The 27,597-nt window shown below is 39.4% G+C and overlaps 1 protein-coding gene across 1 annotated transcript in view; it reads left to right on the top strand.

The window, feature by feature from the left end:
• The window catches only part of ALG9 (ALG9 alpha-1,2-mannosyltransferase), a 117,661-nt gene that overhangs the window by 40,037 nt on the left and 50,027 nt on the right, over positions 1–27,597 (top strand). The window contains exons 9-13 of the mRNA XM_040257952.1: positions 3,580–3,702; positions 6,288–6,442; positions 8,719–8,848; positions 9,460–9,607; positions 10,738–10,867. Coding sequence (XP_040113886.1) covers positions 3,580–3,702; positions 6,288–6,442; positions 8,719–8,848; positions 9,460–9,607; positions 10,738–10,867 — 686 coding nt within the window. The remainder of the gene's footprint in view (positions 1–3,579; positions 3,703–6,287; positions 6,443–8,718; positions 8,849–9,459; positions 9,608–10,737; positions 10,868–27,597) is intronic.

Here is a 27,597-nt window from a genome sequence, read left to right as displayed (position 1 = left end):
GTAAGAAGTGCTCTTCCCTCAAAAACGACAGCGGGTCTGCTCAGGGATGCCACTTGGAGCTTAGGATACGATCTGTGCCTGTCTGTCTTATCAAATCTGTCAGACCACAGGATGGGAGATTTTAGAAGGTAAAGGATAGAGCCCTCGGTCAGAAGGCCCACGGCTTTCCAGTCCTGCAGCAGCAGAGGATGAAGCCCCAGAGGAGGCTTTGGAGGCATCTTAGGGTCACCCACTAGCATGGCCTGTTCTAGAGCCTTCTTTGTGTTGTTAATCATTTGTGTTGAACCTTGGTGGGTTTTTCCTCTTGGCGCAAATTTGACATTTATAAGGATGATTTATTATAATTTAGTTCTTAGAGTTCTGTAAAACTGTAGGCCTATAAAGTAGTTCCCCTTCATTCCCCTTCATAACAATGAACGTTATCCCTTCTTCTTTTAGTCTCTGACAAAGCTCTCTTGAGCTCATTTGAATGAAAGGGATTGAGGCACTTTCCATAAAAAGGGAGATAGGTGAGCCCCCTCTGCACCCTGCTTCCAGCTTCCTTTCACCTTACATTTTGCACAGGTTAAATGTTAGCCTATCATTCTGACATATTTTTTTCTACAATACATATTTCACTTCTGATAATTTCTGAGAGCAGTGTTGAGTATCTCCCTGGAAAGAGATACAGGTTTTTACTCTTTTAAGGTAGATGCCTCATCAAGTAGGGGAGGACACTGGTTAACAGAATTCACTATTTTTTGTCCCCTTTTGCCCTTGTTTTTAAGACTGTTGTCACTTGAACCTTCCCAAATCTTGACTTATTCCCCAGTTTCTACCCAATCCTTCAGGGAAGTAACAGTCTATTACGAAATGTTCACAGCCTAGCTATGAACTTGATCTATGAGGTCCTAACACATAAAAATAGTTGAGTTTACCAACTTAATGCTTTTGGTTCCACATCTCAGCGTACAGTATACCTTGGTTAAAAGGTAGACAGCTTTAAAATAAACAAATTAATAATGATTAAAAAAAAAAAGTAGACAGCCCTAACAGGAGGGCATAGCAAATTGCAGTAAAGAGGAAAACACTAGAGCACTTTCCTTGAAAAAGCATATATTAGTAAGGATCAAAGAGAAAGAGGCTTTTATCTGTTGATGTTTAAGCATCTGTAATAGATGATGTGAAGGGTGACCCCCTTTCTTCTAGTCACTCTGCTCTATCATCCCAGGGTCAAATTTCAAGCATTTTGTAAAGAAGGTGGGTCAGGGTTGATAGCATTGCCTCCACACTGGCAGTCAGGAGATGATTGTACGAAAACTTACTTCTCTGAAAACTGGGCTTCTAAAGGACTCAATTTAGGAAATGTGCTGTTAAATAGTTATTAAAACCCAGAAAAGACGTGTATTTTCCATTTTGAAAATAAAACCACCCAGTAGCTTTCTGTAGGAGAAGGAAATGGCAACCCACTCCAGTACTCTTGCCTGGAGAATCCTATGGACAGAGGAGCCTGGCGGGCTACAGTCCATGGGGTCACAAAGAGTCAAACACGACTGAAGTGACTTAGCAGGCAGGCAGTTTTCTGGAACCTAAAAGATTATTTGTAAAAAATACAAGATACAAATGTCTCTAATGAGCTTAGCCTGGGACAGAGTCTCTCTTCCTGGACAGTCCGTATCCCTGGGTTTCGACAGCAAGGAGGGAGCTTTCCCTAAAGGTGACACGCTGTCGAACCTGAGTCCTTCCCAAGGGTCCCCTCTGCATCTTCCTCCTCCCTTAGAGGTTTCTTGCCTTATGGGTTTGGTTTCTAATCTTATTTTGCTGTGCAAGCTGCAGAAATGTCAGGCTTTTCTGAGTATTCCTCTGCCTTCTGATTACCCTTTTAAGCAATGCTGATTGCAGGAAATTGCTGTGGTGCAAGGCGGGTGTCACAACACACAGTGATTAAAACCCGCGTGTGTCATTCACTGCCTGATTGAAGTAATCACAGGAGGGAAGAGCAGATGAAAACCGGCAGAATGCGCCAAAGGGGGTTGTCTCTCATCGTTTGAGTTTCAGGATTTGGAGTTAAAGACTCAAAACTTGTGATAGCAAGGCTTGCGTTTTCAGTCATGCTGTTTCATTCTGAATCCGAAAAGCTGAGCAGGGTCTGGGTCTCTGAACATGGTTTTCCTCAGAAAGGCGCTGCTTTTTGTGGAAGGTCCCCCTTCAACAGACACTGTTGAAAAGTGGTTGAGCACCTCAGGGGGAAAGAAACTGGAATGTGATAGGATAAACGGATAGGCACAGCCCTCATAGCTCAGCCCTGTAAGGTTGCACCCAGCCCGCCACCCCCCGGCCCTCGGTGGGGAGGCCTCTGCTTCGTGCCGTTTGAAAGTCCAGGTTGTCACCTGGGCTTCTGACTGACCACATTAGAAGTTCCAGCCGCCCCCTTCTCAGGTTCAGCTAATTCGTCAGGTTCAGTTAATTTGCTGGCGTGGCTCCCTTGACCAGTTTATTAGAAAGGGGACAAGCCAGGTGGAAGAGATGCATAGGGCAGGTGGGCGGGAAGATACATGGTGCTTCCGGAAGCCCTCTGTCCTTTTGGGTTTTTATGGAGGTCTGCTTACTTGAGCACCATTGCTTGAATCACTGGCCATTGGTGTTTAAACCCCATTGCTATGCCCTCCCCCCTTTCCAGAGGAGGGAAAGACAGGACCGAAAGTTCTAACCTTCCAATCACTAGGTGGTTCCTCTCGCAACTAGTCCCCATCCTGAGGTTACCTAGGACTTTGCCAGAAGTCCCCGAATTAACATAACAAAAGACACTTGTCACCACTTCAGGAATTAGGAAGGTCGTTTTAGGCGCTCTCTCCTAGGAATGGGAGTGAAGACCAAATAAATACTTCTTATTATAAATCACAATATCGCTGCTAAGCTATTTATATTGTTTGGTTTTCTGAAAAGTGTTAGTCCCATTTGGGCTTGACAATTTGGGCCGGATATAGTGGTCCAGTACTCATGTACAGATGTGAGAGAGGAGCAATAAAGAAGGTAGAATGCCGAAGAATTGATGCTTTCAAACTATGGTGCTGGAGAAGCCTCTTGAGAGTCCCTTGGAAAGCAAGGAGATCAAACCAGCCAATCTTAAAGTGTATCAACCCTGAATACTCTTTGGAAGGACTGATGCTAAAGCTGAAGCTCCAGTACTTTGACCACCTGATGTGAATAGCTGACTCATTGGAAAAGACGATGCTGGGAAAGATTGACAGCAGAAGAGGGTGACAGAGGATGAGATGGTTGGATGGCATCACCAATTAAATGGCCATGAATTTGGACAAACTCTGGGAGATGGTGAGGGACAGGGAAGCCTGGTATGCTGCAGTCCATGGGGTCTCGGACAGTTGGACACAACTTGGCGACCGAACAACGACAGATAGTGGTCATGAGAGCTAAATATTTGAAACCTGATTTCTAAGGTGGGGGAAGTGGCTTGTGGGCTCTCACTTACGTGAGGTACTGGACCATCAAATTTGCTTGACAAGGAACACTGTGAGTCAAGCATTGTAGTAGGTATTGGAGGCATCCGCTAATGATTTCTTGTCTCTTTATTTCCCTCAGGCACAGAACCTTGGTATTTCTATTTAATTAATGGATTTCTGAATTTTAATGTAGTCTTTGCTTTAGCCCTCCTGGTCTTACCACTGACTTCTCTCATGGAATACCTACTGCAGAGATTTCATGGTAAGTGGGATAAGGAATGATAGATTTGGGGGGAGGGAAGTGAAGTAACAATGTATACCAAGAAATAAAAAACAATCTACTTATTTTATTTTCCATTTTCTTCCTATGGAAATGGTTGGCTTATTGCATTTTTTCCATCTCTGTTTATAGTTTGTTCAACCTGCGTTAACCTGTGTGATAATCTGGTTAATAATTGCAAGTGAGGAAGTCTGTATGATTTATAGAATCATCTGGGGAGGCAAAAGCATTTAAAAAGTCTTGGGAGATAAGCCTATTTAAAGAAGTGTATGTTGGCATGGTAAATTGCGTAAGATAACACTAGAGGCAAACAATCTCTGGGAAATTCAACCAAAGATCTGGAAACTAAGCCATGCAGAGATTCCCCCACATTTGGTGCTTGCTCTGATTGGAAGACAGAGCTGAGCAGAAATTCGTTTGAGTTTTGGAAGGAGATTTACTTTCCAACTTTTCGGTCTGGTTTGGATGCCGTGTGATTCCTCCATACCGTTCCCCATTTTGCTTTTCTACAATTAATGGTTTATAAAGAGTTTGCTGTGTTCATAGAATATGAAAGCAGCCTTCAGAGTCACTTTTGCTTTATTTTAGGACTTTTGTTGTAACATAACCCTGATGCCATTATCTAACAAAATTAACAGTTTTTTCTTAATATCATCTAATGCCCAGATAGTATTTAGATTCCTACACTGTCTGAAAAAAAAAGCTTTTATAGTTTGTTAAAAGCAGGATCTAAATGAGTCATATACGGAATTTGGTGTTACGTTTCATAAGCTTTTCTAGAGGTTCCCCCCGACCTTTGTCCCCCTGAAGATTTCTAAAGAAACCATGTCACTCATTTTGCATACATAGTGTCCCGCATTTGGATTCAGCTGTTTGTTCCCGTGAGGTATTAACACATTCCTCCATTCTTTGTTTATTAAGGATCACTTTTCTTTTTTTTGAAAAGTAGCTTTTTCTGACTATAAAAATAATTTATACTTATGGAAGATTTGTAAATGCTTGTGACATAAGTATAAAAACAGTAAAAATAACAGTAAAAACAAAAACAGTATATTAAGCTTTTCTCTAAAGTGGGAATCCAGTTTTGGTTTAAAATTGTGCCATGTACCCACATGTCCAGCTAGTAAGAAACTGAGGACTCTGCTTTTTCTTTATACATTTTTTATATTTTATAACAGCAACAATACGTTTAACATAGTTTAACAGAAATATACTTTAACAGAAACTATAAATATTTTATAGAGGATGTTCCAAAATTTTAGGCCATATTTTAAAAATATGTTTGTTAGCTTTTAAGATGCAAAAGAAGAAAAGATTGTTTACTTGTAGAGGATAAAACTTTTTTTCTTATAAGAAAATTCCAACCTAAAATACTTTTTGGAAAGGTAAATATCCTAAATTATAGCCTAAAATTTTATAAGTGAAAAAAAAGATGAACTTGTTATTGCAGTTCAAGAATGTTTATTCTTAAAGAATTTCTGCAGGAACTTCCCTGATGGTTAAGATTCTGTGCTTCCACTGCAGGTGGTGCGGGGTTGACCCCTGGTCCCTGGCTGGGGAACTAAGATCCTGCATGTCTCAAGGCCAAAAAAAATAAAAAAACACCTGTTTTTTTTCAAAAGCATGTATAATTAAGGAGCACTAGGTTAAGCAATGCTAAGTTGGGCTCTGATGACAACCCTAATCTTTCATCTCAACTCGCTCATTGTAGACATAATGGACACCAGGGGGCGCTGTGTATCCACCCTTGGTCAGTGATTCCCATGTACTACTCGTTACCGCTAATAGGAGCACAGCTTGAGATGCCTTCACTGTGGGTTGTAGGCTTATCACTCAGCGTCCATGTACCTAACCATGACCACAGGAACTTTCCACCAGGTGCTTGGGTCTTAGTGTTCATTAAATTCCTGCAGTTCTTTCATATGGTTTAAAATACATTCTTGGCTTTAATTTTGAGGTACAGAGTGGATGTGTGTTACCAAACAGGAGAGAAAACTCGATCAGCAAACTTTCTTTAAGAATGGTTTTATATTTTCTTTGAAACAAACTCTTTGTCATTTGTAGCTTGACAGAAACCAGTGATGAGTTTGAGAATCCAACTTTGTTTCTTTCCTTTGATCTATAGCTATTTGGTATATATGTAAGAAGATTAATGTAGTAAACAGAAGGATTAAAGTCTAAGAAGTGAATTTATGTTATGCTTTTGGTTAATCTCAAGAATCTTTAGTCTTAGTGGCAGGACTCTTCTCTCTCTCTAGAGAGAGAAGTGTTTTTTTTTCTTCATCCAGCATAGAAATTGTTAAGCTCTATTACCCATTCATGTGACATTGATTTGTGTTCCAGCTAAATCCAGTATTGTACCTACCTTTAAATGTTGGATCTCTTGGGAGAGCTAAGAAGTATATACCTCTTTCTATTTGACTCCTTAATTATATCAGAGAAAGTATGAATAAAAGAGTAGGGTGCCCTAGGGTATATCCCTACGTTTGAGATCAAGAGAACTTTGAGAGTAAATGTGTTGTTTTGGTCTCATATGGTGAAAGGTGGATTTTTTTTCTGTTTTACAGTTCAGAATTTAGGCCACCCATATTGGCTTACCTTGGCTCCAATGTATATTTGGTTTATCATTTTCTTCATCCAGCCTCACAAAGAGGAGAGATTTCTTTTCCCTGTGTATCCACTTATATGCCTCTGTGGTGCTGTGGCCCTTTCTGCACTTCAGGTGAGTTTCAGGGAAATGTGTGTTTGCTTCATTCTGTTTCACATTAAATCTTTCAAAAAGCTTAAAGGCAGATTACAGAATGCTTCCGCCTAAGATGTGTGATCCATACATTAAAGTTGATACAGATCATGTTATAAAGCTTTGATTGCTTAGGTGTTGTTTGTACTGTCGTTTGCTGATCACATATTTGCAGTGTTAATTTGTGCTAGTAATAATTTGTCTCTCTTGCCAATAAGAATCCAATTGCTATGAAAGGAATTTTTAAAAGTCATTATATGGGCCTAGCACAGGATGGTAGCAGCCCAGCAGAGCTAATGGAATGTCTGTTTTTCAGTTATGAAACCTGAATCAAACTGGCTCAGGTGTTTGGGATTACTTCAGGCAGTTAGCGATATGGGACATGGTAATCCTGGCTTAAAACCTGTCCAGGTCAGAACTAATCATAAATGTTTCTGTATTTATGGCCTTGGAAGTGTTGGACTCTTTTTTTTTTTTTAAACCTCTGCTCCATTTGCAATTATTAAAAAAGGAATAATTTGGGTAATAGGTTTTTCTCCTTAACAGATTTGTGATAAGATATAATTCTCAAGGGCTTCTCAGGTGGTGCTAGTGGTAAAGAACCTGCCTACCAATGCAGGTTAGATGAAAGAGATGAGGGTTCAGTCCCTGGGTGGGGAAGATCCCCTGGAGGTGGGCACAGCGACCTTCTCCAGTATTCTTGCCTGGAGAATCCCATGGACAGAGGAGTCTGGCGGGCTACAGTCCCTAGGGTCTCAAAGAGTCTGACTGGACTGAAATGACTTAGCACACGTGCACGCACAATTGGCAAACCACAGAATTTACTCATTTAAAGTATATGATACAGTGTTTTCTAGGCTATTCACAGGTCTGTGTAAGCGTTATTCCAGTCGATTTATAGCACTTTCATCATCTCAAAAACCTGTATCCTTTAGCTGTTGTAGCTGCTTCCCCCACCCCCGCAATATCTCCTCAGCCACAATCAACAGCTAATCTACTTTGTATCTCTATAGCTTTGCCTATTCTAGGCATTTCATGTAAATGAAATCATAGAATATGTGGGCTTTTGTGATTGACTTCTTTCATTTAGCATAACGTTTTAAAATCTCATCCTTTTAGGACAATAGTTTTTAAAAGTAATTTTAATTATAAAAGTAATTGAACTTCATCATGGATAATTTTTCTTTTACCTGTTTCTAAAATCAGTCCTGCTACCCTAACAAAATCTCCTTCTAGCATTTTTGCCTATCATATAATGGAATCTATTATGATTGTAGTTTAAGGCTCATGTAACTGTATCCCTCTTGATATACTTATATCATTATGTTGCCATGTCTCTATGCATCCTTTTAATAGCAATATAGTGTTCTGAGTTGGATATAATATATAACATTATTATGTAATACATAATATATTGAATTGGTTCTATATAATGGTTAGACGTAATTTATGTTAGAGTTTAGGTTGCTCACTTATTTCAGTATTATAAATAATGCTAGGATAAATATCTTTGTTTAGGTATTTGGATTGTTTCCTTAGGAAAGATTCCAAAAAGTATGAAAGGAGTTCAAACATATTTATGGCCCTTGTTATGTATTGCAAAATTGCTTTCCAAAAGTAGTTCTAGTCTGAGAGGGAAAGCAGGAAGGAAGGAAATCTCATGGAAAGGTGCTAAAAGGCTGCAGAACTCATGCAGGTGTGTATATATTCTTAATGACATTCCTCTAGTTTGTGAAGGAGTTTAGCATGTAATTAACGGCATTTTCCTAATGTTCCATGAGGGGAATTCTGTTTCCTTCTTGTTTGGTCATGAGACATTTTGTTGTTACTAAAAACTTTGATGAAAACTTGTCAGTAAGGAAAGTGAAGGTTAATCACCAGTTACATCAGAATAGATTGAGACACTTCATATATTTTAAAAAACCCAAAAAACTACCAAAAGCCATTTTCATCTAAATATTTTTTAAAAATAAATTATTAGGACTTTAGTCACTAGGGAAATATCCAGCTAAGTTTCCTGTGAAGCCAGTGAGATTTCATGCTTGGCAAGCCCTCTGGTGAGGTTGATCTAGACAGTTTAGCAGAGTTTGCTTTAATCTTAGAACGTGGAGTGGGTATCTCACTGTGTGCAAATGCTCAGACTCTCGGTGGAACCTCTTTTGCTGCTTCCTTCCTCTTAAGTTATGATGATGTCTTGTGATGATGTGTATCCTGCAAGGTGTATCTTTTTTTTTCAGAACAGTTTTCTTTCTTTCTAGAAATGTTACCACTTCGTGTTTCAGCGATACCGCCTGGAGCATTACACCGTGACGTCAAATTGGCTGGCGTTAGGAACACTCTTCCTGTTCGGGCTCCTGTCTTTTTCTCGCTCTGTGGCACTGTTCAGAGGTAGATGTACAGACAGTAACTTAATCCACACTCACTTTACCTTGATTTTTGCTTGATGCGTGAATGTTTAATATAATTCAGCTTAAGCCGAGGGGGAGGACTTTTCTGTGCGGAGAACCTGTGGACTTCGTATTAAGAATGGGATGTGACATCTGTAGTTTAGGACTGAAGAGAAGATTGAGAATTCCTTTTAGTGTGATTAACTATACACTTCTTCTCTATTCTTACTAATTTTTTTTTCCTTTTAAAGAATGAATTAAGGAAGCCTTAAACATAGGATGCAGAGTTGAGGCTCAAGTCCCATGATTATATTCTTTCTTATAATCTTTATTTGGATCCAGAATATTGAAATGAGCTCAAAGAACATGAAATTTAAAAGGTGGAGGGTGTAGAGAAGGGCAAGAAAGCAACTGATTTCTGGCCGAGATTGGGCCTCTGCTGTAATCATCTTCCTGACTGCAGAGGCATTTGATGCAGTTGAGTGGGCTTCCTGCTGGAGTTGCTGTGTGCCTCTCACACGGATCACAGTGGGATGCTAACACGCACTGCAATTAAATAGCAGAATCTCACCTCGCTCATCTTCAGCTTTCACACACCCCTCTCCCTTCCAGGGTATCACGGACCCCTTGATTTGTATCCAGAATTTTATCGAATTGCCACAGACCCCACCATCCACAGCGTTCCTGAAGGCCGGCCCGTCAACGTCTGTGTCGGGAAAGAGTGGCATCGCTTCCCCAGCAGCTTCCTTCTGCCCGACAAGTAAGCTGCCCTTTAATTCTCAGAGTTTTAAATCGAGGTGTAGAAACAGCAAATCTGTGGCGATGTCATAGTTTTTCCTCCGCTTTGGATCCGTCGGGAGTGTTTGCATGATTCACCATCTCGGGCAGCCGTGGGCAGCGTGCCGAGCACCCGGGGCCTCTGTTTGGTGATGCACCCTGCTCTGCCCTGACCTTTGAGGATGTTGTGGGTCCTGGGCTCCTGCTCGTGGCTCTTCCTGAGGATCCGCGTTTAAATTTTTATGGCTAACTCATGTTAACCCACTTTTGAAAGTGGTTTAGAAACTCTCGGTGTCTAGAGTGTTTTTATAGAAGACACATTTGTTGTCCAGTGACAGTGAACATTCTCTCCCACTGTATGGACCCCGGGGAAAGCTGTGGATAAGACCTGTGCACTGCTTTCCTTCATGCTGTCTGTGGTTGGATGTGATAGATAGCATGGGCTCCGAGTTCCTTTGTATCTGCTTTATTCAGACAGAGAAGAGTCCTATTTAGGGAAAAGAGAAGTCAGGTTAAGATGAGTCATATTGTTCCATTTGGGGACTGGCTGCAGCAGCTTAGCTGGTGGTAATATCTTTTTCCCTGATAAAGATCCTGTATCAGTCATTAATGATTTATTAAAGCTTGTTTTTTAAAGTGTTCGCTTTAGCCTTTGCCTTTTTCATCTGAAACAGTTTCATAACTAAAGATACTTTTGAGGATTACTCAGGAACAAAGTAGTTTTCCCACAGTGAGTCCCTACATTTCACTCTTTCCCCTCTATGCCTGATGAACTTGCTTAAATTTTGAGAGGTCCCCTGATCGCATGATAATTGGCAATGAACTTTGATGTTTCTCTAGTTGTTTGATGGTATAACCACTATTGCAAATTTCACGGCTGAAAGTTGGTGAAATGGTATGAGAGATCTCAAGTTGAAAATTTCTCAACGATGTTGGATTGAATTGTGACCTCTGCCTCTATGCTCTGTGGCTAAGGTTTCGCAGAAATATTTTGTCTCCAAGTGAAATATTTTTCACATGAAAGTTCCCTTTTTTTGCTTCTGTATTTCAAGAATATTTAGCAATCTGAGCCCCCTGTGTTTTTCTCATTCTTCTTATTTGTGTTTTTGACAGTTGGCAGCTTCAGTTCATTCCATCAGAGTTCAGAGGCCAGTTACCAAAACCTTTTGCAGAGGGACCACTGGCCACCCGGACTGTTCCTACTGACATGAATGACCAGAACCTAGAGGAGCCATCCAGATACGTAAGGGGATACTTTTACTACTATGACAAGAGTTCCACCCTTAAAATCTGTTAGCATACGTAATAGAGCTTTGATGAAATGAGAATTTTTTAGGAAGTGATTTCTTTAAGGTGAGGGATATAACAACTGTTGAGAAAGAATGAAGAGTGTTTTTTATTTTCAAATGACCTCCTTTATTTTCTATGTAAAATTTTTAATTCAACCTATTTTCTAAGCTGGATCAGAAAATTTCTTATGTTGAATTCAAGCCATTTTGAAACACATTCTGCAACTCTTATCATCCTTGGTCCATTAAAATACCTCCTGGGGAACTTTCAAGTTACCCATAGACCTTTGAGCTAACGATTAGTATATTCTGGTTTTAGCAAGTGGTAGTCAGTGAGGGTTCTTCTCACACCGAGTCTGTGAAGCAGTGTGTGTCAGGGCCGTGCTCTTGTACACACTCATCTTTACCCACTCTGGAGCCCATGTAGGTTCCTTTGAGAGATGACACTTTCACCATTTGATACCTGTAAGATCTTTGACTGCGGAAAAAGTGAGAGCGCTAAAGATAATGTTCCTGGTTCCCAGAGATGGTAAAGGACCGTTTTGTAGAATTATTAGAAAGCACATTTTTTTTTTTTTGGCAGCCTGGTTAGCAAACATTTAAGAATTTAAATGTCAAATACATTTCCCTTATGTCATATACCTAAAGCGTGAAATATCAGGACTTTCAATTCCCGTTCAGAGCAAACCTGTAGCCACAGCTGGCCTTTTGTCTCCCGGATTGGTGCAGGTTAGATTTCCATGAAGACCCTCAGTTTACTGGTAAGATTCTTACAGTGTGAGCTTTAGCTTTATAAGCTATGAGAAAGGACATCATAAAATACATTTTTGACTTGGCTCCCTGAGAAGGTAGGAAGTGTATTCCACTAAGTGACTTGGAGTTTCTTTCTAACTGAAGCCTCTGATTCCTGTTAACAGTGAAAATACTCCTGGGTGGGACAAACTGCTATTAGCCACTTTTATTTTAGCTGAGACACTCTTGTGAGAGCAGGCTTTGATGCACAGGGGATCATCATGGGGACACTTGATAGTCAGTAAGACAGGAGAATATGCTGTGATGAGGGGAGATATAATAACTTCAGAGTGATATTGTCGCAGCTGTGTTTTAGAAAGAGATAGTATAGGACGATTTAAAAAAAAAAAGAGTATGGACTTTGGAGTTAAGTAGGCCTGGGTTCTAAACTCTGTTACCTACCTGGTGACCTTGAGCAAATTAGTTAACATCTCTGTTTAACTAATTTCAATTTCTGTCTGTGAAGTGGGAATAATGATACCTACTTTTGGAAGATTAATGTGAGATTGGATACCATATCTCTCTGTCATATATAGCATAGTGTCTGTACACAGATTTTCCCACAAATGTTCTTAATTTGATAACAGTGTATCTGATGGATTAGAGGTAAATGAACGCTTAAGAGGATTTATAATCTGCCCAAGGCTATCTCTCCTTCCTTAAATTTATTGTTCCCCTACTTGGTTTTTATTACAGTCTGTTCAGACTCATTGTTGGTTTTTCTATCCCAGTGACTTTGCTTGTCTCAGTAACGGTACCTGGACTTCCCTTGTCTACCTTCTTATGCTACCAAAACTCTTCCTCCCTGAAGCCTTTCCTAACTATTTAAGTCTGTAGTGAGCAGTGTCCTCCCTTAAACTGATCTGTGTAGCTCATTTAGCCATTTAATTTTGTTGTCTTATTGTTATTTAAATATTTCTGATGTGTATGTCATATTTTCGGCTATCATACTATGAATGCTATGGAAAGAATGACTGCTTCTGTTTCTTTTGTATTCACCATAGTGGCTAAAATAGTGCTGTATATCTAGTAATTAATCTATACATGCTTTCTGGCTTGAGGAATGAGTATTCATCATGGTTGGGATAATGATGTTGAGAGAAAGCTGGCTATAAAACCTGCAGGTCCTTACAGGCACATGAAATGATGCTCAACATTGCTAATTATTAGAGAAATGCATTTCAAAACCGCAGAGAGATATCATCTCACACCAGTCAGAATGGCCATCATCAAAAAGTCTAGAAATAATAAATGCTGGAGAGGGGTGCAGAGAAAAGGGAACCCTCCTACGCTGCTGGTGAGGATGTAAATTGATGCAGCCAGTGTGGAAAACAGTATGGAAGGTCCTTAAGAAATTAAAAATAGACTTACCATATGACCCAGCAATCTCATTTCTGGGTACCTATCTGGAAAAAACAAAAATGCTAATTTGAAGAGATACATGTACCTCAAGGTTCATAGCAGCATTATTTACAGTGTCAACAGACACACATGCACACACACTGGGATATTACTCAGCCATTAAAAGGAAAAGAGGTGGATGAACCTAGAGAATATTATGCTTAGTGAAGTAAGTCAGACAGAGAAAGGCAAATACTATATGATACCACTTACATGTGACTCTAAAAAATAATACAAATGAATTTATATACAAAACAAAAATAGACTCACAGACATAGAATGCAGATTTATGGTTACCAGAGAGGAAAGTGGGGGTGGGGGGGGTACAAATTAGGAGTATAGAATTAACAGGTACAAACTACTATGTATGAATAAGTAACAAGGATTTACTGCATAGCACAGGGAATTATAATTGTATCCAATATCTTATAATAATCTATAATGGAATATAATCTACAAAAACACAAACTCCCCTGAATCACTATGCTGTACACCTGAAACTAATAAAATATTATAAATCAACTGTACTTCAATTTAAAAAAACCTACAGTGGCCTGTTGTACATTTGGTATGCTCTGGTCGTTGGTTGTCTCTGGTTAGACCATATTTCCATATTCTCTGCTTCAAGATACTGCTCGGTGACTGTATTAGCTTTACCCCCAAAGGTAAAGATTTTCCAGAATCGCTGTGGGAGTCAGCAAAACGCTAGGTGGTCAAACCAGGGACAAGCAGGTCCCGCATGCGCTCTGAGTGTGCAGTGTCTGCCGCTGTCCTCGTGTGCCTTTCTGTGACTGAGTTTCTTGCAGAGTTCCCTGGATTTTCCTGTGTGGTAGGGGAAGTACCCTTCAAATCCAGTCCACTCACCTCTGACCCTTTGGAAAGCAGAAGACACAGTTGGTGGCTTACTGTGGCTTCTACACGAACTATGATCAGGGATTACTTTCTTTCAGTTAACGTTTTAAAAAGACCTTAGTTTTCCTTTGATGATACAAGTAGTAAACACTTATTGAGTAAAATAATGAATGCTACCAATAAGAAAATAAATCAGCTGTAATCTAATTTGTTGTTGCTGTTGTTTAGTCACTAAGTCATGTCCAACTCTTTGCAACCCCATGGACAGTAACTCTCCAGGCTCCTCTGTCCATGGGATTTCCCAGGCAAGAATACTGGAGTGGGTTGCCATTTCCTCCTCCAGGGGATCCTCCTGACCCAGGGATTGAACCTGCATTGCCTGCATTGGCAGGCGGATTCTTTATCATGAGCCACTAGGCAAGCTCATAATCTGATTACCCAAATATTAAACCACCATAACCGTTTCGATGGTTTCTTTTTCTCCACTTTTTTCTCATGCATTCATATGTGCATTTGTATGTACACAAAGATCTCAATTATTTTGAAAAATAATGTAGTTCTTTAAGAACTGGTACCAGGATCAAGGCTGTAGTGACCAGACAACTTTGCCTGACTTGTAAGAGTTCACGTTGTACTACATTTGTGTTTTACTCCTGGTATCAGTCCTGGTTTTAAGTACACGTTCATTCAAACAGGCAAAACAGTCATGTTCTCTGTCTTTCCTGCGCAGGCAGAATAGCAGCATTATTTTTACTTGCCCTTTGGTTCTGAGTAACATGTTTTAGCCAACCTTTGGCTTCAATGCTCAGTGATACAGTCTGTCTCCTGTTTCTTGTCTGAATGGAAACTAAGAAACATGCCTGACCTCCTGCTTTCCCCTATGCTCTGTTACCTCTGAGGTTAGCAAGAATTAGGAGTGTTTGTAAAGGTTCTGTGGTTTCTACTGTATTGTTATAATTATACTGCAGCAGTTTTTTTTTTTTTTTCTTTTTGCTGTGTATTCTTTCATGATAGTTATTGAGTAGCTGTTGAACATCCCATTATTGAACAGGTGGCATTATTCAGTGGTACCTACCAAGATTCTCTTTCAGAATCAAGGTCTGAATTTAGAAGATACCTTCAGTGTCTCTTCTATTTGTTGACAAATCCAAATTTTTGTTCACTATTCCAAGGTGAATGATAACATTCAGTTCCAAATCTGGTATCTAATTTGGGAACTAGTAAGTCAATGGATAGAGTTTGGAATAAAAATTATGTCTTCAGGAGGGAGCTTAAAGACTTTTCTCTGACTTTGGCTTATGCTTAAGCAGGTTTTCAAGAAGCTTGTCCATCTGTTACCATTGAAAAAAATGAAACTGGTCATTGATTAATTTTTTCCCCAAATAGGGATATAGTCTGTTCTGCTATAACATGATGTGCGGTTGCTAAAGATAATAGTGTGGAAAGCCACAAGTCTTGTGGGAAAAATGGAGTTAAGGACACAATACTCACAAACGTTGTCAGTGACATATGGAAGAGATTTGTTGTTGTTCAGTCATTAAGTGGTGTCCTACTTTTTACAACCCCGTGGACTGTAGCCCTCCAGGCTCCTCTGTCCTCCACTGTCTCCCAGACTTTGCTCAAATTCATGTGCATTGAGTTAGTGATGCTATCTAACCATCTCATCCTCTGTCGTCCCCTTTCTCCTTTTGCCTTCAGTCTTTTCCAGCATCAGGGTCTTTTCCAATGAGTCAGTTCTTCACATCAGGTGGCCAAAGTATTGGAGCTTCAGCTTTAGCATCAGTCCTTCCAGTGAATATTCAGGATTGATTTCCTTTAGAATTAACTGATTTGATCTCCTTGCAGTCCAAGGGATTCTCAAGAGTCTTCTCCAGCACCACAATTTGAAAGCATCAGTTCTTAGGCACTCAGCCTTCTTTATGGTCCAACTCTCACATCCATACATGACTACTGGAAAACCATAGCTTTGACTGTATGGACCTTTGTTGGCAAAGTGATTTCTCTGTTTTTTTAATATGCTGTCTAGGTTTGTCATAGCTTTCCTTCCAAGGAGCAAGTGTCTTCTAATTTCATGGTTGCAGTCACCATCCACAGTGATTTTGGAGCCCAAGAAAATAAAATCTGTCACTTTTTCCCATTCTATTTGCCATGAAGTGATGAGACTGGTTGCCATGATCTTAGTTTTTTTAATGTTGAGTTTCAAGCCAGCTTTCTCACCCTCCTCTTTCACCCTCATCAAGAGGCCCTTTAGTTCCTCTTCCCTTTCTGCCATTGTTGTTTAGTCACTAAGTCATGTCCTACTCTTTTGGGACCCCAGGTATTATAGCCTGCCAGCCTCCTTTGTCCACGGGTTTCCCATGTAAGAATACTGGAGTGGGTTGCCATTTCCTTTTCCTGGGGATCTACCTGACCCAGGGATCAAACCCACCTGTCTTACATTGGCAGGCGGATTCTTTACCACTGAGTCACACAGGGAAGCCCCTTTCTGCCATTGGAGTGGTATCATGTGCATATCTGAGGTTATTGATATTTCTCCCAGCTATCTTGATTCCAGCTTGTGACTGATCAGCCCAACATTTCACATGATGTACTCTGCATAGAAGTTAAATAAGTAGGGTGAAAATATACAGCCTTGACATACTCTTTCCCCAATTTTGAACCAGTCAGTTTTTCTGTGTCCAATTCTAACTGTTGCTTGTTGACCCACATACAGGTTTCTCAGGAGACAGGTAAGGTAATCTGGTACTCTCATCTCTTTAAGAATTTTCCGCAGTTTGTTGTGATCCACACAAAGTGTAGCATAGTCAGTGAAACAGAAGTAGATGCTTTTCTGGAATCCCCTTGCTTTCTTCATGGGCCAACAGATGTTGGCAATTTGATCTCTGCTTCCTCTGCCTTTTGTAAACCCAGCTTGTACATCTGAAATTTCTCAGTTTATATACTGCTGAAGGCTAGCTTGAAGTATTTTTGAGCATAACCTTCCTAGCATGTGAAATGAGTGCAATTGTATGATAGTTTGGACATTCTTTGGCATTGCGATTCTTTGGGATTCAAATGAAAACTGACCTTTGCCAGTCCCATGGTCACTGCTGAGTTTTCCAAATTTGCTGACATACTGAGTGCAGCACTTTAACAGAATCATCTTTTAGGATTTGAAATAGCTTAGCTAGAATTCCATCACCTCCACTAACTTTTTTTGTATAGCAACCTGACAAAAACAGGATAGTTTTATATGTGTTCAGTTCAGTTCAGCCACTCAGTTGTGTCTGACTTTTTGTGACCCCATGAACTGCAGCACACCAGGCCTCCCTGTCCATCACCAGCTCCTGGAGTCCACCCAAACCCATGTCCATTGAGTTGGTGATGCCACCCAACCATCTCATCCTCTGTCGTCCCCTTCTCCTCGTGCCCTCAATCCCTCTCAGCATCAGGGTCTTTTCAAATGAGTCAGTTCTTCCTGTCAGGTGGCCAAAGTATTGGAGTTTCAGCTTCAACATCAGTCCTTCCAGTGAACACCCAGGACTGATCTCTTTTAGGATGGACTGGTTGGATCTCCTTGCAGTCCAAGGGACTCTTAAGAGTCTTCTCCAACACCACAGTTCAAAAGCATCAATTCTTTGGCGCTCAGCTTTCTTTATAGTCCAACTCTCACATCCATACTTGACCACTGGAAAAACCATAGCCTTGACTAGACGGACCTTTGTTGACAAAGTGATGTCTCTGCTTTTAAATATGCTGTCTAGGTTGGTCATAACTTTCCTTCCAAGGAGTAAGTGAAGTTGCTCAGTCGTGTCCGACTCTTTGTGATCCCATGGACTGTAGCCTACCAGGCTCCTTGGTCCCTGGGATTTTTCCAGGCGAGAATACTGGAGTGGGTTGCCATTTCCTTCTCCAGGGGATCTTTCCCACCCAGGGATCGAACCAAGGTCTCCCACATTGTAGGCAGACACTTTACCATCTGAGCTACCAGGAAAGCCCTCCAAGGAATAAGCGTCTTTTAATTTCATGGCTGCAGTCACCAACTGCAGTGATTTTGGAGCCCCCAGAAATAAAGTCTGACACTGTTTCCACTGTTTCCCCATCTATTTCCCATGAAGTGATGGGACCGGATGCCAGGATCTTCGTTTTCTGAATATTGAGCTTTAAAAAGCCAACTTTTTCACTCTCTTCTTTAACTTTCATCAAGAAGCTTTTTAGTTCCTCTTCACTTTCTGCCATAAGGGTGGTGTCATCCACATATCTGAGGTTATTGATATTTCTCCTGGCAGTCTTGGTCCAGTGTTTCTCATGATGTACTCTGCATATAGGTTAAATAAGCAGGATGACAATATACAGCCTTGATGTACTCCTTTTCCTATTTGGAACCAATCCGTTGTTCCATGTCCAGTTCTAACTGTTTCTTCCTGACGTGCATACCGATTTCTCAAGAGGCAGGTCAGGTGGTCTGGTAATCCCATCTCTTTCAGAATTTTCCACAGTTGATTGTGATCCACACAGTCAAAGGCTTTGGCATAGTCAATAAAGCAGAAATAAATAGATGTTTTTCTGGAACTCGCTTGCTTTTTCCATGATCCGGCGGATGTTGGCAATTTGATCTCTGGTTCCTCTGGCTTTTCTAAAACCAGCTTGAACATCTGGAAGTTCACGGTTCACGTATTGCTGAAGCCTGGCTTGGAGAATTTTGAGCATTAATTTACTAGCATGTGAGATGAGTGCAATTGTGTGGTAGTTTGAGCCTTCTTTGGCTTGCCATTCTTTGGGATTAGAATGAAAACTGACCTTTTCCAGTCCTGTGGCCACTGCTGAGTTTTCCAAATTTGCTGGCACATTGAGTGCAGCACTTTCACAGCATCATCTTTCAGGTTTTGAAATAGCTCAACTGGAATTCCATCACCTCCACTAGCTTTGTTTGTAATGATGCTTCCTAAGGCCCACTTGACTTCACATTCCAAGATGTCTGGCTCTAGGTTGGTGATCATACCATCGTGATTATCTGGGTCATGAAGATCTTTTTTGTACAGTTCTTTTGTGTATTCTTGCCACCTCTTCTTAATATCTTCTGCTTCTGTTAGGTCCATACCATTTCTGTCCTTTATTGAGCCCATCTTTGCATGAAATGTTCCCTTGGTAGCTCTAATTTTCTTGAAGAGATCTCTAGTCTTTCCCATTCTGTTGTTTTCCTCTATTTCTTTGCATTGATCACTGAGGAAGGCTTTCTTATCTCTCCTTGCTATTCTTTGGAACTCTCCATTCAAATGGATATATCTTTTCTTTTCTCCTTTGCTTTTCACTTCTCTTCTTTTCACAGCTATTTGTAAGGCCTCCTCAGGCAGCCATTTTGCTTTTTTGCATTTCTTTTTCTTGGGGATGGTCTTGCTCCCTGTCTCCTGTACAATGTCACGAACCTCATTCCATAGTTTATCAGGCACTCTATCTATCAGATCTAGTCCCTTAAATCTATTTCTCGCTTCCACTGTATAGTTAGTCATAAGGGACTTGATTTAGGTCATACCTGAATGGTCTAGTGGTTTTCCCCACTTTCTTCAATTTCAGTCTGAATTTGGCAATAAGGAGTTCATGATCTGAGCCACAGTCAGCTCCTGGTCTTGTCTTTGCTGACTGTATAGAGCTTCTCCATCTTTGGCTGCATTATATGTGTTCAGTTCAGTTCAGTTCAGTTCAGTCGCTCAGTCATGTCCGACTCTTTGCGACCCCATGAATCACAGCACGCCAGGCCTCCCTGTCCATCACCAACTCCCGGAGTTCACTCAGACTCAACGTCCATCGAGTCCGTGATGCCATCCAGCCATCTCATCCTCGGTCGTCCCCTTCTCCTCCTGCCCCCAATCCCTCCCAGCATCAGAGTCTTTTCCAATGAGTCAGCTCTTCGCATGAGGTGGCCAAAGTACTGGAGTTTCAGCTTTAGCATCATTCCTTCCAAAGAAATCCCAGAGTTGATCTCCTTCAGAATGGACTGGTTAGATCTCCTTGTAGTCCAAGGAACTCTCAAGAGTCTTCTCCAACACCACAGTTCAAAAGCATCAATTCTTCGGCACTCAGCCTTCTTCACAGTCCAACTCTCACATCCATACATGACCACAGGAAAAACCATTACCTTGACTAGACAGACCTTAGTCGGCAAAGTAATGTCTCTGCTTTTGAATATGCTATCTAAGTTGGTCATAACTTTTCTTCCAAGGAGTAAGCGTCTTTTAATTTCATGGCTGCAGTCACCATCTGCAGTGATTTTGGAGCCCAAAATATAAAGTCTGACACTGTTTCCACTGTTTCTCCATCTATTTCCCATGAAGTGATGGGACTGGAAGCCATGATCTTAGTTTTCTGAATGTTGAGCTTTAAGCCAACTTTTTCATTCTCCTCTTTCACTTTCATCAAGAGGCTTTTTCGTTCCTCTTCACTTTCTGCCATAAGGGTGGTGTCATCTGCATATCTGAGGTTATTGATATTTCTGTGTTAAATGGTTAAAAATGCATAAATGCTACAATAATACGGAAGTTTACCCTGAAGGAGACCTCACGTATGCTTCTTGAAGTGGCATTAGGAGGGCTGTAGCTTGTGAAGTAGGGGTTATCTGAAATATGACAGAAAGTTGTAATACCAAATATGGATGATATGGGTGGGTATGGCTCATAACATGCAGTGAACTGAAGAAGCTGGGAGATATTTGAGTGTGGGCACTTTGTATATATCTGGACTGATTGGTTCAATTGGCTGCAGTTTTCTGGATTCATCTAATTTTTCTTGTGGATTTAACAATACATAAGCAAACGTGGAGAGTGAATTATACTCATATTGTTCAGTTGCATTGGAACAAATGTGCGTATTCAAAACAAATGTTAGAACAAAACTGATTGTAAATGTTTTTTGTCTTTATCCCTGCTTTTACCGTTTAACCAGTGGAAAGAATTATGGTTTTGGAAGGTATAGGTATCATAAAATTTAAAGATCTTTTTCACTTTATGGGTGAAAAACCTGGGGCTTGGGTTGTAACCTGACAAAGGTTAGTCCTAGGACAAAAGCTTGGTTTCAGGATTCCCCAGTATTGTTTTTATTCTTTTCATGCCTCCTGTTACTTCCAAAGTCACGTATAATGTATCACTTGAATATATGTTTTCATGCAATGGTTAATTGTTCTTTCATGTGGAAGGACTGAATAGACCCTTAAGTGGTTGAGCATTATATTTTTAAGCAGTTATTTTTCATTTCTAGAGCTCTGTTACATGTATGCCAGATACTTTAAATAATTATTGTGTTTATTTATCAAAAGAAATGTTTGGTGTCCACTCTCTTTTTTTAATCTCTTCCTTCTTTTTGTCTCTCTTTTAATAATTTTTCCTACTCTTATTCAAAGTCCTTATTTGAGGAGAAAAGTAATTACCTGAATGATATCCTTGCTAATTGTTATTAGCCTTAAGTTGAAGAGCAAGCAGATTAAAATTGCTGTACTGTGTGCAGTAAATTTGGAATCCACTCTGAATTTAAGTATGTTTGAAATGCTTCTTTAAAATTAATTTACTCATATCCATTGTGTTGGCATTTAGAAATGAAGTGATGTTTTCATGATCTTTAGTGATTGAATGACCCCAGCATTTTCCCTGTGAGTTTACGTTTTTATAGTGAAGTAAATTCTTACTTGTGAATTTAAAGATTCATTCAACAAATATACATTTATCAAGGCTTTATGGGAGGCAATAAAACTATAAATCTGTGACTCTGGGTAGCAATTACTTTTTAAAATTTAATTTTAGTATATATAAAATAAATGAAAATCCAGAAAAGTACTTGAAATCTTTCCCTATCAGATGTTTCATCCTAGGCCCCAGAGTTCCTATTTCAAAAATAGAGAGAGAGAGAGAGAGATGATCACAGGATCATATTGATGTCTGGCAAAATGGTGTAGTGGCAGGAGCACTGACTGGGCTGGGATTTAGGAGAACCTGGGATTCTTTTCTATAATTCAGTTAAATGTATTTTACTTATATGATTTCATGGGTTTCTGAGACCCTTGAGATAGCTTTGCATCTCTGATTAGCTGTGGTTACACCTAACTTCCAATTGCAGTGTTTAGATTTCAGCTTCTCCCATGACCTGTTTTCTAATCAAGATGTTTCATAGTAGCAAATGTTATCTTGAAAAATGATTTCTGGGCCATGTGACCTAATGCCCAGACATGGAAGTCTCTCTGCTGTTTCTGCCCCGAAGGAGACGAGCATCACCTGAGTGTGATGGTTGAGAGCTGAGAAGACATGGCTGCACACCCCATCTCTGGCAAAACCCCCAGGAGAAAAAGCTGTGAGAGTATTACTGCCCCATCCCCTTGGCCCACTACTCCCCGCCAAAATGCACTACTTCTATTATTGATGTCTCGATCTCTGGCTCAGGCCTTTTTTTTTTAGAGTCTGTATTTTTGTTTACCTCTGGGGTAGCTTTAAATTGTCATCCTTAATGTGTAGTATCCTTACATCTTCCTGATAAGATGTAAACAATGTGATAACTGATTATCAATAAATCGTTTGAATTCCCCTCCCACCACCTTTCTTTTTCTTTTGCTTTAGAGGTGCTGATTTTTTCTTCTTCAAAGCTTCCAGAGGGTTGTTAGAAATGAAAAGAAGTCACATTTCTTTCAAAATGAGTCTTAAACACTTGTATTTTACAAAATGTTAAACTAAGGCATATTTTTAGCTTCGACAGCTGGCTGATATGTAGCCTGTGACTAATGAAATGAAACACATTTTTGTTTCACCATCATATGTTAATGTCACCCTACAATTTTGTTATTTTTGATGCAAGAAAGAATGATTAAATCTGAAGAAACAAAAAAAAAATGAGCTCTTTGGTTACAAATCCAGCCTTTTGATTTTTGAATTGTAGATGATGTGGTATGGAGTATGGTCTCAGATTGTGCACTGAGATATTGATAAAATCTAGAGAAGAAATTATTCTTTCTGATTCTCTTAGCCCTAAGGGGCAGTAGTCACTTGGTGTTATCAGTGGTTCAAACTGAGAAATCTCAGACTCTAAATAGTCACAGTAAACTGTATGATCCAGATTTTATGAAGAAAAATCCTTATTTCCAAAGACAAAATCCTAGAACATAAACTAATAGGTTAATGTTGATTTTCTTTGGGTGGTAGTGTTATAAGTGATTTTTTAAAATGCATTTTAAAGATATTTTGATAACAAATGATATTTTACTTTCAGAATTTTAAAAAAAATTGCCATAATAAGGGCTATAGATATCAAATCTTTGAAACTACCAAGATCTCTGGTAGCCTTTACAAACAAAACTCAGCACACAGTCAGCTGACATTAGGTTTTTGTCTTTAAGCACAAGAACCTTCCACTCAGAGTTGGAAGATAGATTTTCTGTTCTTTTTTTTTTTTTTTTTTTTTTACCTCGTAGGCTTCTGGCCTCTTAAGTCATTTCAGTCACTGTATCTAAGACTACATTTGCTGCTCTTTCTGAAAATTAGATGTAGATTGCTTCAAAGAAATAGATTTGGTTTATTTATTGCAAGCTATGAGGAAAAAAATATTTAAAAGCCTAAAACTAAAAGAGAATGCTGCTGTGGCCAGTTTTTCCAGACAGGAGGAGTGTTAAAGAATTTATTTTTCTACAAAAATAAAATTAAATAATTTGGTTATTGCTGAGGTTTGGACAAAGGGCCATGTCCATCAAGTTGAGAGAGCGTCTGTGGACAGGTGCATCCCCAGCAGTCCTGGATCACTGGCTTAAAAAGACAGCAACGTGTAAGTCTTATCAGCATAATAAGCATTCTCTCTAGTCTTTGTCATCTGTTTATTCTTAACTATTTTTAAATGTTTTTCATTTTGTTCCTTCTTTATTCATCTACTCATTATCTGACTCTTTATAGTTCTAAATTTTGTGCTAAAGATTCAAAGGTGACAAGAAACATAGCCTCTTGTCATTGAAGAAAAGTCCTGAACAAATGGAAAAGGAAAGGAAAAGTTTATGAGGATAAAAAGGAATTTGGAAAACTCTGTAAGAAGCAGAAAAAAAAAAAGTTTTTTTAACCAGCATTCCCTGATAGGTTAAAGGAAAAGTTTGGGGACCATAAAACAAAAGCATGTATTTTGAAAAGGGGACAGTCAGAAAATAAGAGCTTCTGGAAATTAAAAATAAGATATAGAGATTTTAAAAATCAATAATAGCTTGATTAGAGGCCAAAGTTGAAATCTTCAGTACCGTGACAATACAAAAACAAAACAGAAAAACAAAGAGAGAAAATAGGAAAAGGAAAAAAGATCAGAGAATCCAGCATCTAGCTAATAGGAAGTCCAGAGAGGGAGAACAAGTGAAATGGGGAAAAGAAAATTGCCAAAGGAAAAATGTGCGGAAATTGCCCAAGAACTAAACAATACTGCTTTTCAGTTTGAAAGAGTCCACAAATTATACCTAAAATGATGAATAAGAAATGATTCATACCCAGATCACTAAGTACCAAAAGAAGTTAATGTATATTATTATTATTGTTTAATAATTGAAAAATCAAGAGCTACCAGAATAAAGCATTGGAAGAGCTGAAAGTTGCCTCTGGGAAGTGGGACCAGGCAATGGGAGTGTACTGCTGTTTTACCTAATAAGCTTCTTGTACCATGTAAATTTTGAACTATGCACATATGTTATTTTAATAGACCTAAAGATGAATTTAGAGAAACCCTTAAATCATTTCCTCGCAGTTCAGTAGGAGAGAGAGTTCTAAAATATTTTTCAACAGTGTAATAAGTGCCCCAGTCTGCTGGGGAAGCACAAAGTGGGAAGGGCTCTTTCTACTTCTCTGTTTGGGGGCAGCTACACATGAGAGGTGGCAGAGGATCTGGGTCTTACAGGAGAATTACTGGTTCCCTGGAGGAGGAAGGAAAAGGAACGTTTTCCATCAAAGGGAACAGCATGTGGAAAGCCTTGAAGTATGAAAAAGCATTGAGTGTTTAGGGTGAAATAAATGGCTTGAAGTTTCTAGATTTTAAGTAATTGGGCAGAGCATGTTTTATTTCTTGTTTCATTTATTGTCATTGTTTATGTATGTGACTGTGTTCTCTAACAGATTATACACTTATTTAAGGACAGGAGTTTATGCATCTCCACAGTACCTCTCTTAGGGCTTATTCATAGCAGATAGTTTAAATAGTTAACTAAAATAGCCCTTCATTTAATCTTCTTGAACTCAAGAGAGGCCTCCCCAGGCCCTGGTAATAGTAGAAAGTTAGACTACCTAGGATTTGAGAGGAGAAGGCGATGGCACCCCACTCCAGTACTCTTGCCTGGAAAATCCCATGGATGGAGGAGCCTGGTAGGCTGCAGTCCATGGGGTCACTAAGAGTCAGACACGACTGAGCGACTTCACTTTCACTTTTCACTTTTATGCATTGGATAGGGAAATGGCAACCCACTCCAGTGTTCTTGCATTGAGAATCCCAGGGACAGGGGAACCTGGTGGGCTGCTGTCTATGGGGTTGCACAGAGTTGGACACGACTGAAGCAACTTAGCAGTGGCGGCAGCAGCAGCAGCAGCAGCAGGATTTGAGCAGTGTCCTTCTTCAAGGTCTGGGTGTACGCTGATTAGTGTACGAGGTTACAAGCCCCTGGAGGGCAGCAATCACATCCTTTCCCAGGGATGCCTTCCCACCAAGGCATCAGTGCAGTGGCCCAGCATTGGCAGATAGTAATTGGATGAACCTTTTCACTTTTATTAACAGATGCCAGACTGAAAGAGAGAAATGCTCCTGCTTCCTCTTGTTTTAATGAGATCCTTACATGACTCAAAACCCTGATTTCTGTAGTGGTCTCTGCCTGCCTTTAGTGAGAAAGAGAGCTAAGTAGGTTTATTTTATCTACCAAGATTCCAACCCACTAAAAAGATTCACATTATTTATTGCCTTAACATCATAGCATTAACTGTAAGACTGGTTAGCAGTTTATTGTTCAACTTTGATATTTCCTTGTGATTAGTATTTTTTCTATTATTTCTCTTTCAAGTCTCATCAACATGTTTAGTCCTCTCCATTTCTACTCTCACATTGAAGGATTTTTCACGAGGATTTCATGAGTTTTTGGCATTCAGTTTATATAATTTGGGTCTGTTTTTGAGAAAGATACACCATTCTCTTATAGATACAAGTTTACCGGTTGAGTCACATATACCATGCCCCCAGATCTTGAGGCTCCTTGCTGCTTTGTTTTCATTTTAAAAAGCTTTTTATTTTGAAATCATCACAGATACACAGGAAGTTACAAAGATATTAATAGGACAGAGGAAGTACATGTACCCATCATGCGGTTTCCCCTAGTGTACCTATAGTATAATTACAAAACCAGGAAATTGCCATTAGTACAGTTCTGTGCCATTGTATCACCTGTGTAAATTCATGTAATACCACTGCAGTCAAGGGACGGAACTGTTCCATCACCACAAAGATCATCTTTGTACTGCTTCTTAAGAGTTACAGCCCATCTCTACCATCACTAACCCCTGGCAACTGCTAGTTTGTCTCTATTTCTATGATTGTGTTATTTTGAGAATTTTATATAAATGGAATTACGTAGTGCGTTACCTTTGAAATTACCTTTCCCCCCTCAGCATAATGCTTTTGAAATTGTATACTTTGGTCTTTATACCTGAGTAGTATTTGATACTATCGATATACTATGGTTTGTTTAACCATTTACCTATTGAAAGACATTTTGGTTGTTTCCAATTTTTGACTCTTACAAATAAAGCTGTTATACATCTTTGTGTACAGGTTTTTGTGTGAATATACATTTTAATTTCTCTGGGATAGATGCCCAGGAATGTGATTGCTGGCTCATATGGTAGGTATAATATATGTTTAGTTTTTCAGAAACTGCCAAGCTGTCTTCCAGATTGGCTGTACCAGTTCAAGTGATATGCAGAAATCTTACCTCCCTTTGCATTCCTTTACCTTCCCCTGTTTATGACATAATTGTCTTAAATATTTTCTCTACATATATTGAGAACAACATTAGAATATGTTATAATTTTGCTTCCACCTCTAAACATAATTTAGAAAATGCAAGAGAAGGGAACTCTATTATTTTTATCTGTATGCTTAACGCTTTCTGTTCTTGCTTCCTTCCTAATCTTACGTGATTTCTTCTCTTATCGTCATTCTGTTTCATGAATTTCTATAGCCATTCTTTCAGGGTAGGTCTGCCTGTAACATATTTTCTTGGTTTTCCTTCATCTAGGAACTTTAAAAAAAAATTTTATAGTGTAGTTGATTTACAATGTTGTGTTAGTTTCAGATATACCCCAGAGTGATCCAGTTATATATATATGTATATTTCAGATTCTTTTCCACTATAGATTATTACAAGAGATTAAACATAGCTCCCTGTGCTGTACAATAGGCCCTGGCTCTTTATCTTATATCTAGTAGGGTGTATCTAGTTTATCCCTCCCCACCTCTTTCCCCTTTGATAACTATGTTTGTTTTTAATGTCTGTGAGTCTGTTTCTGCTTTGTAAATAAGTTCATTTGTATCATTCTTTTTTAGAATCCATACATAAGTGATATTATATTTGTCTTTACCTGATGTGCTTCACATAGTATGATCTCAAAGTCAATTCGTGCTGGTA

Source organism: Oryx dammah, unplaced genomic scaffold, assembly GCF_014754425.2.
Source record: "Oryx dammah isolate SB20612 unplaced genomic scaffold, SCBI_Odam_1.1 HiC_scaffold_17, whole genome shotgun sequence".
Taxonomy (NCBI): Eukaryota; Metazoa; Chordata; class Mammalia; order Artiodactyla; family Bovidae; genus Oryx; species Oryx dammah.
Note: the sequence above shows the minus strand (reverse complement) of the source record. Positions and strands in the feature narration are given on the sequence as shown.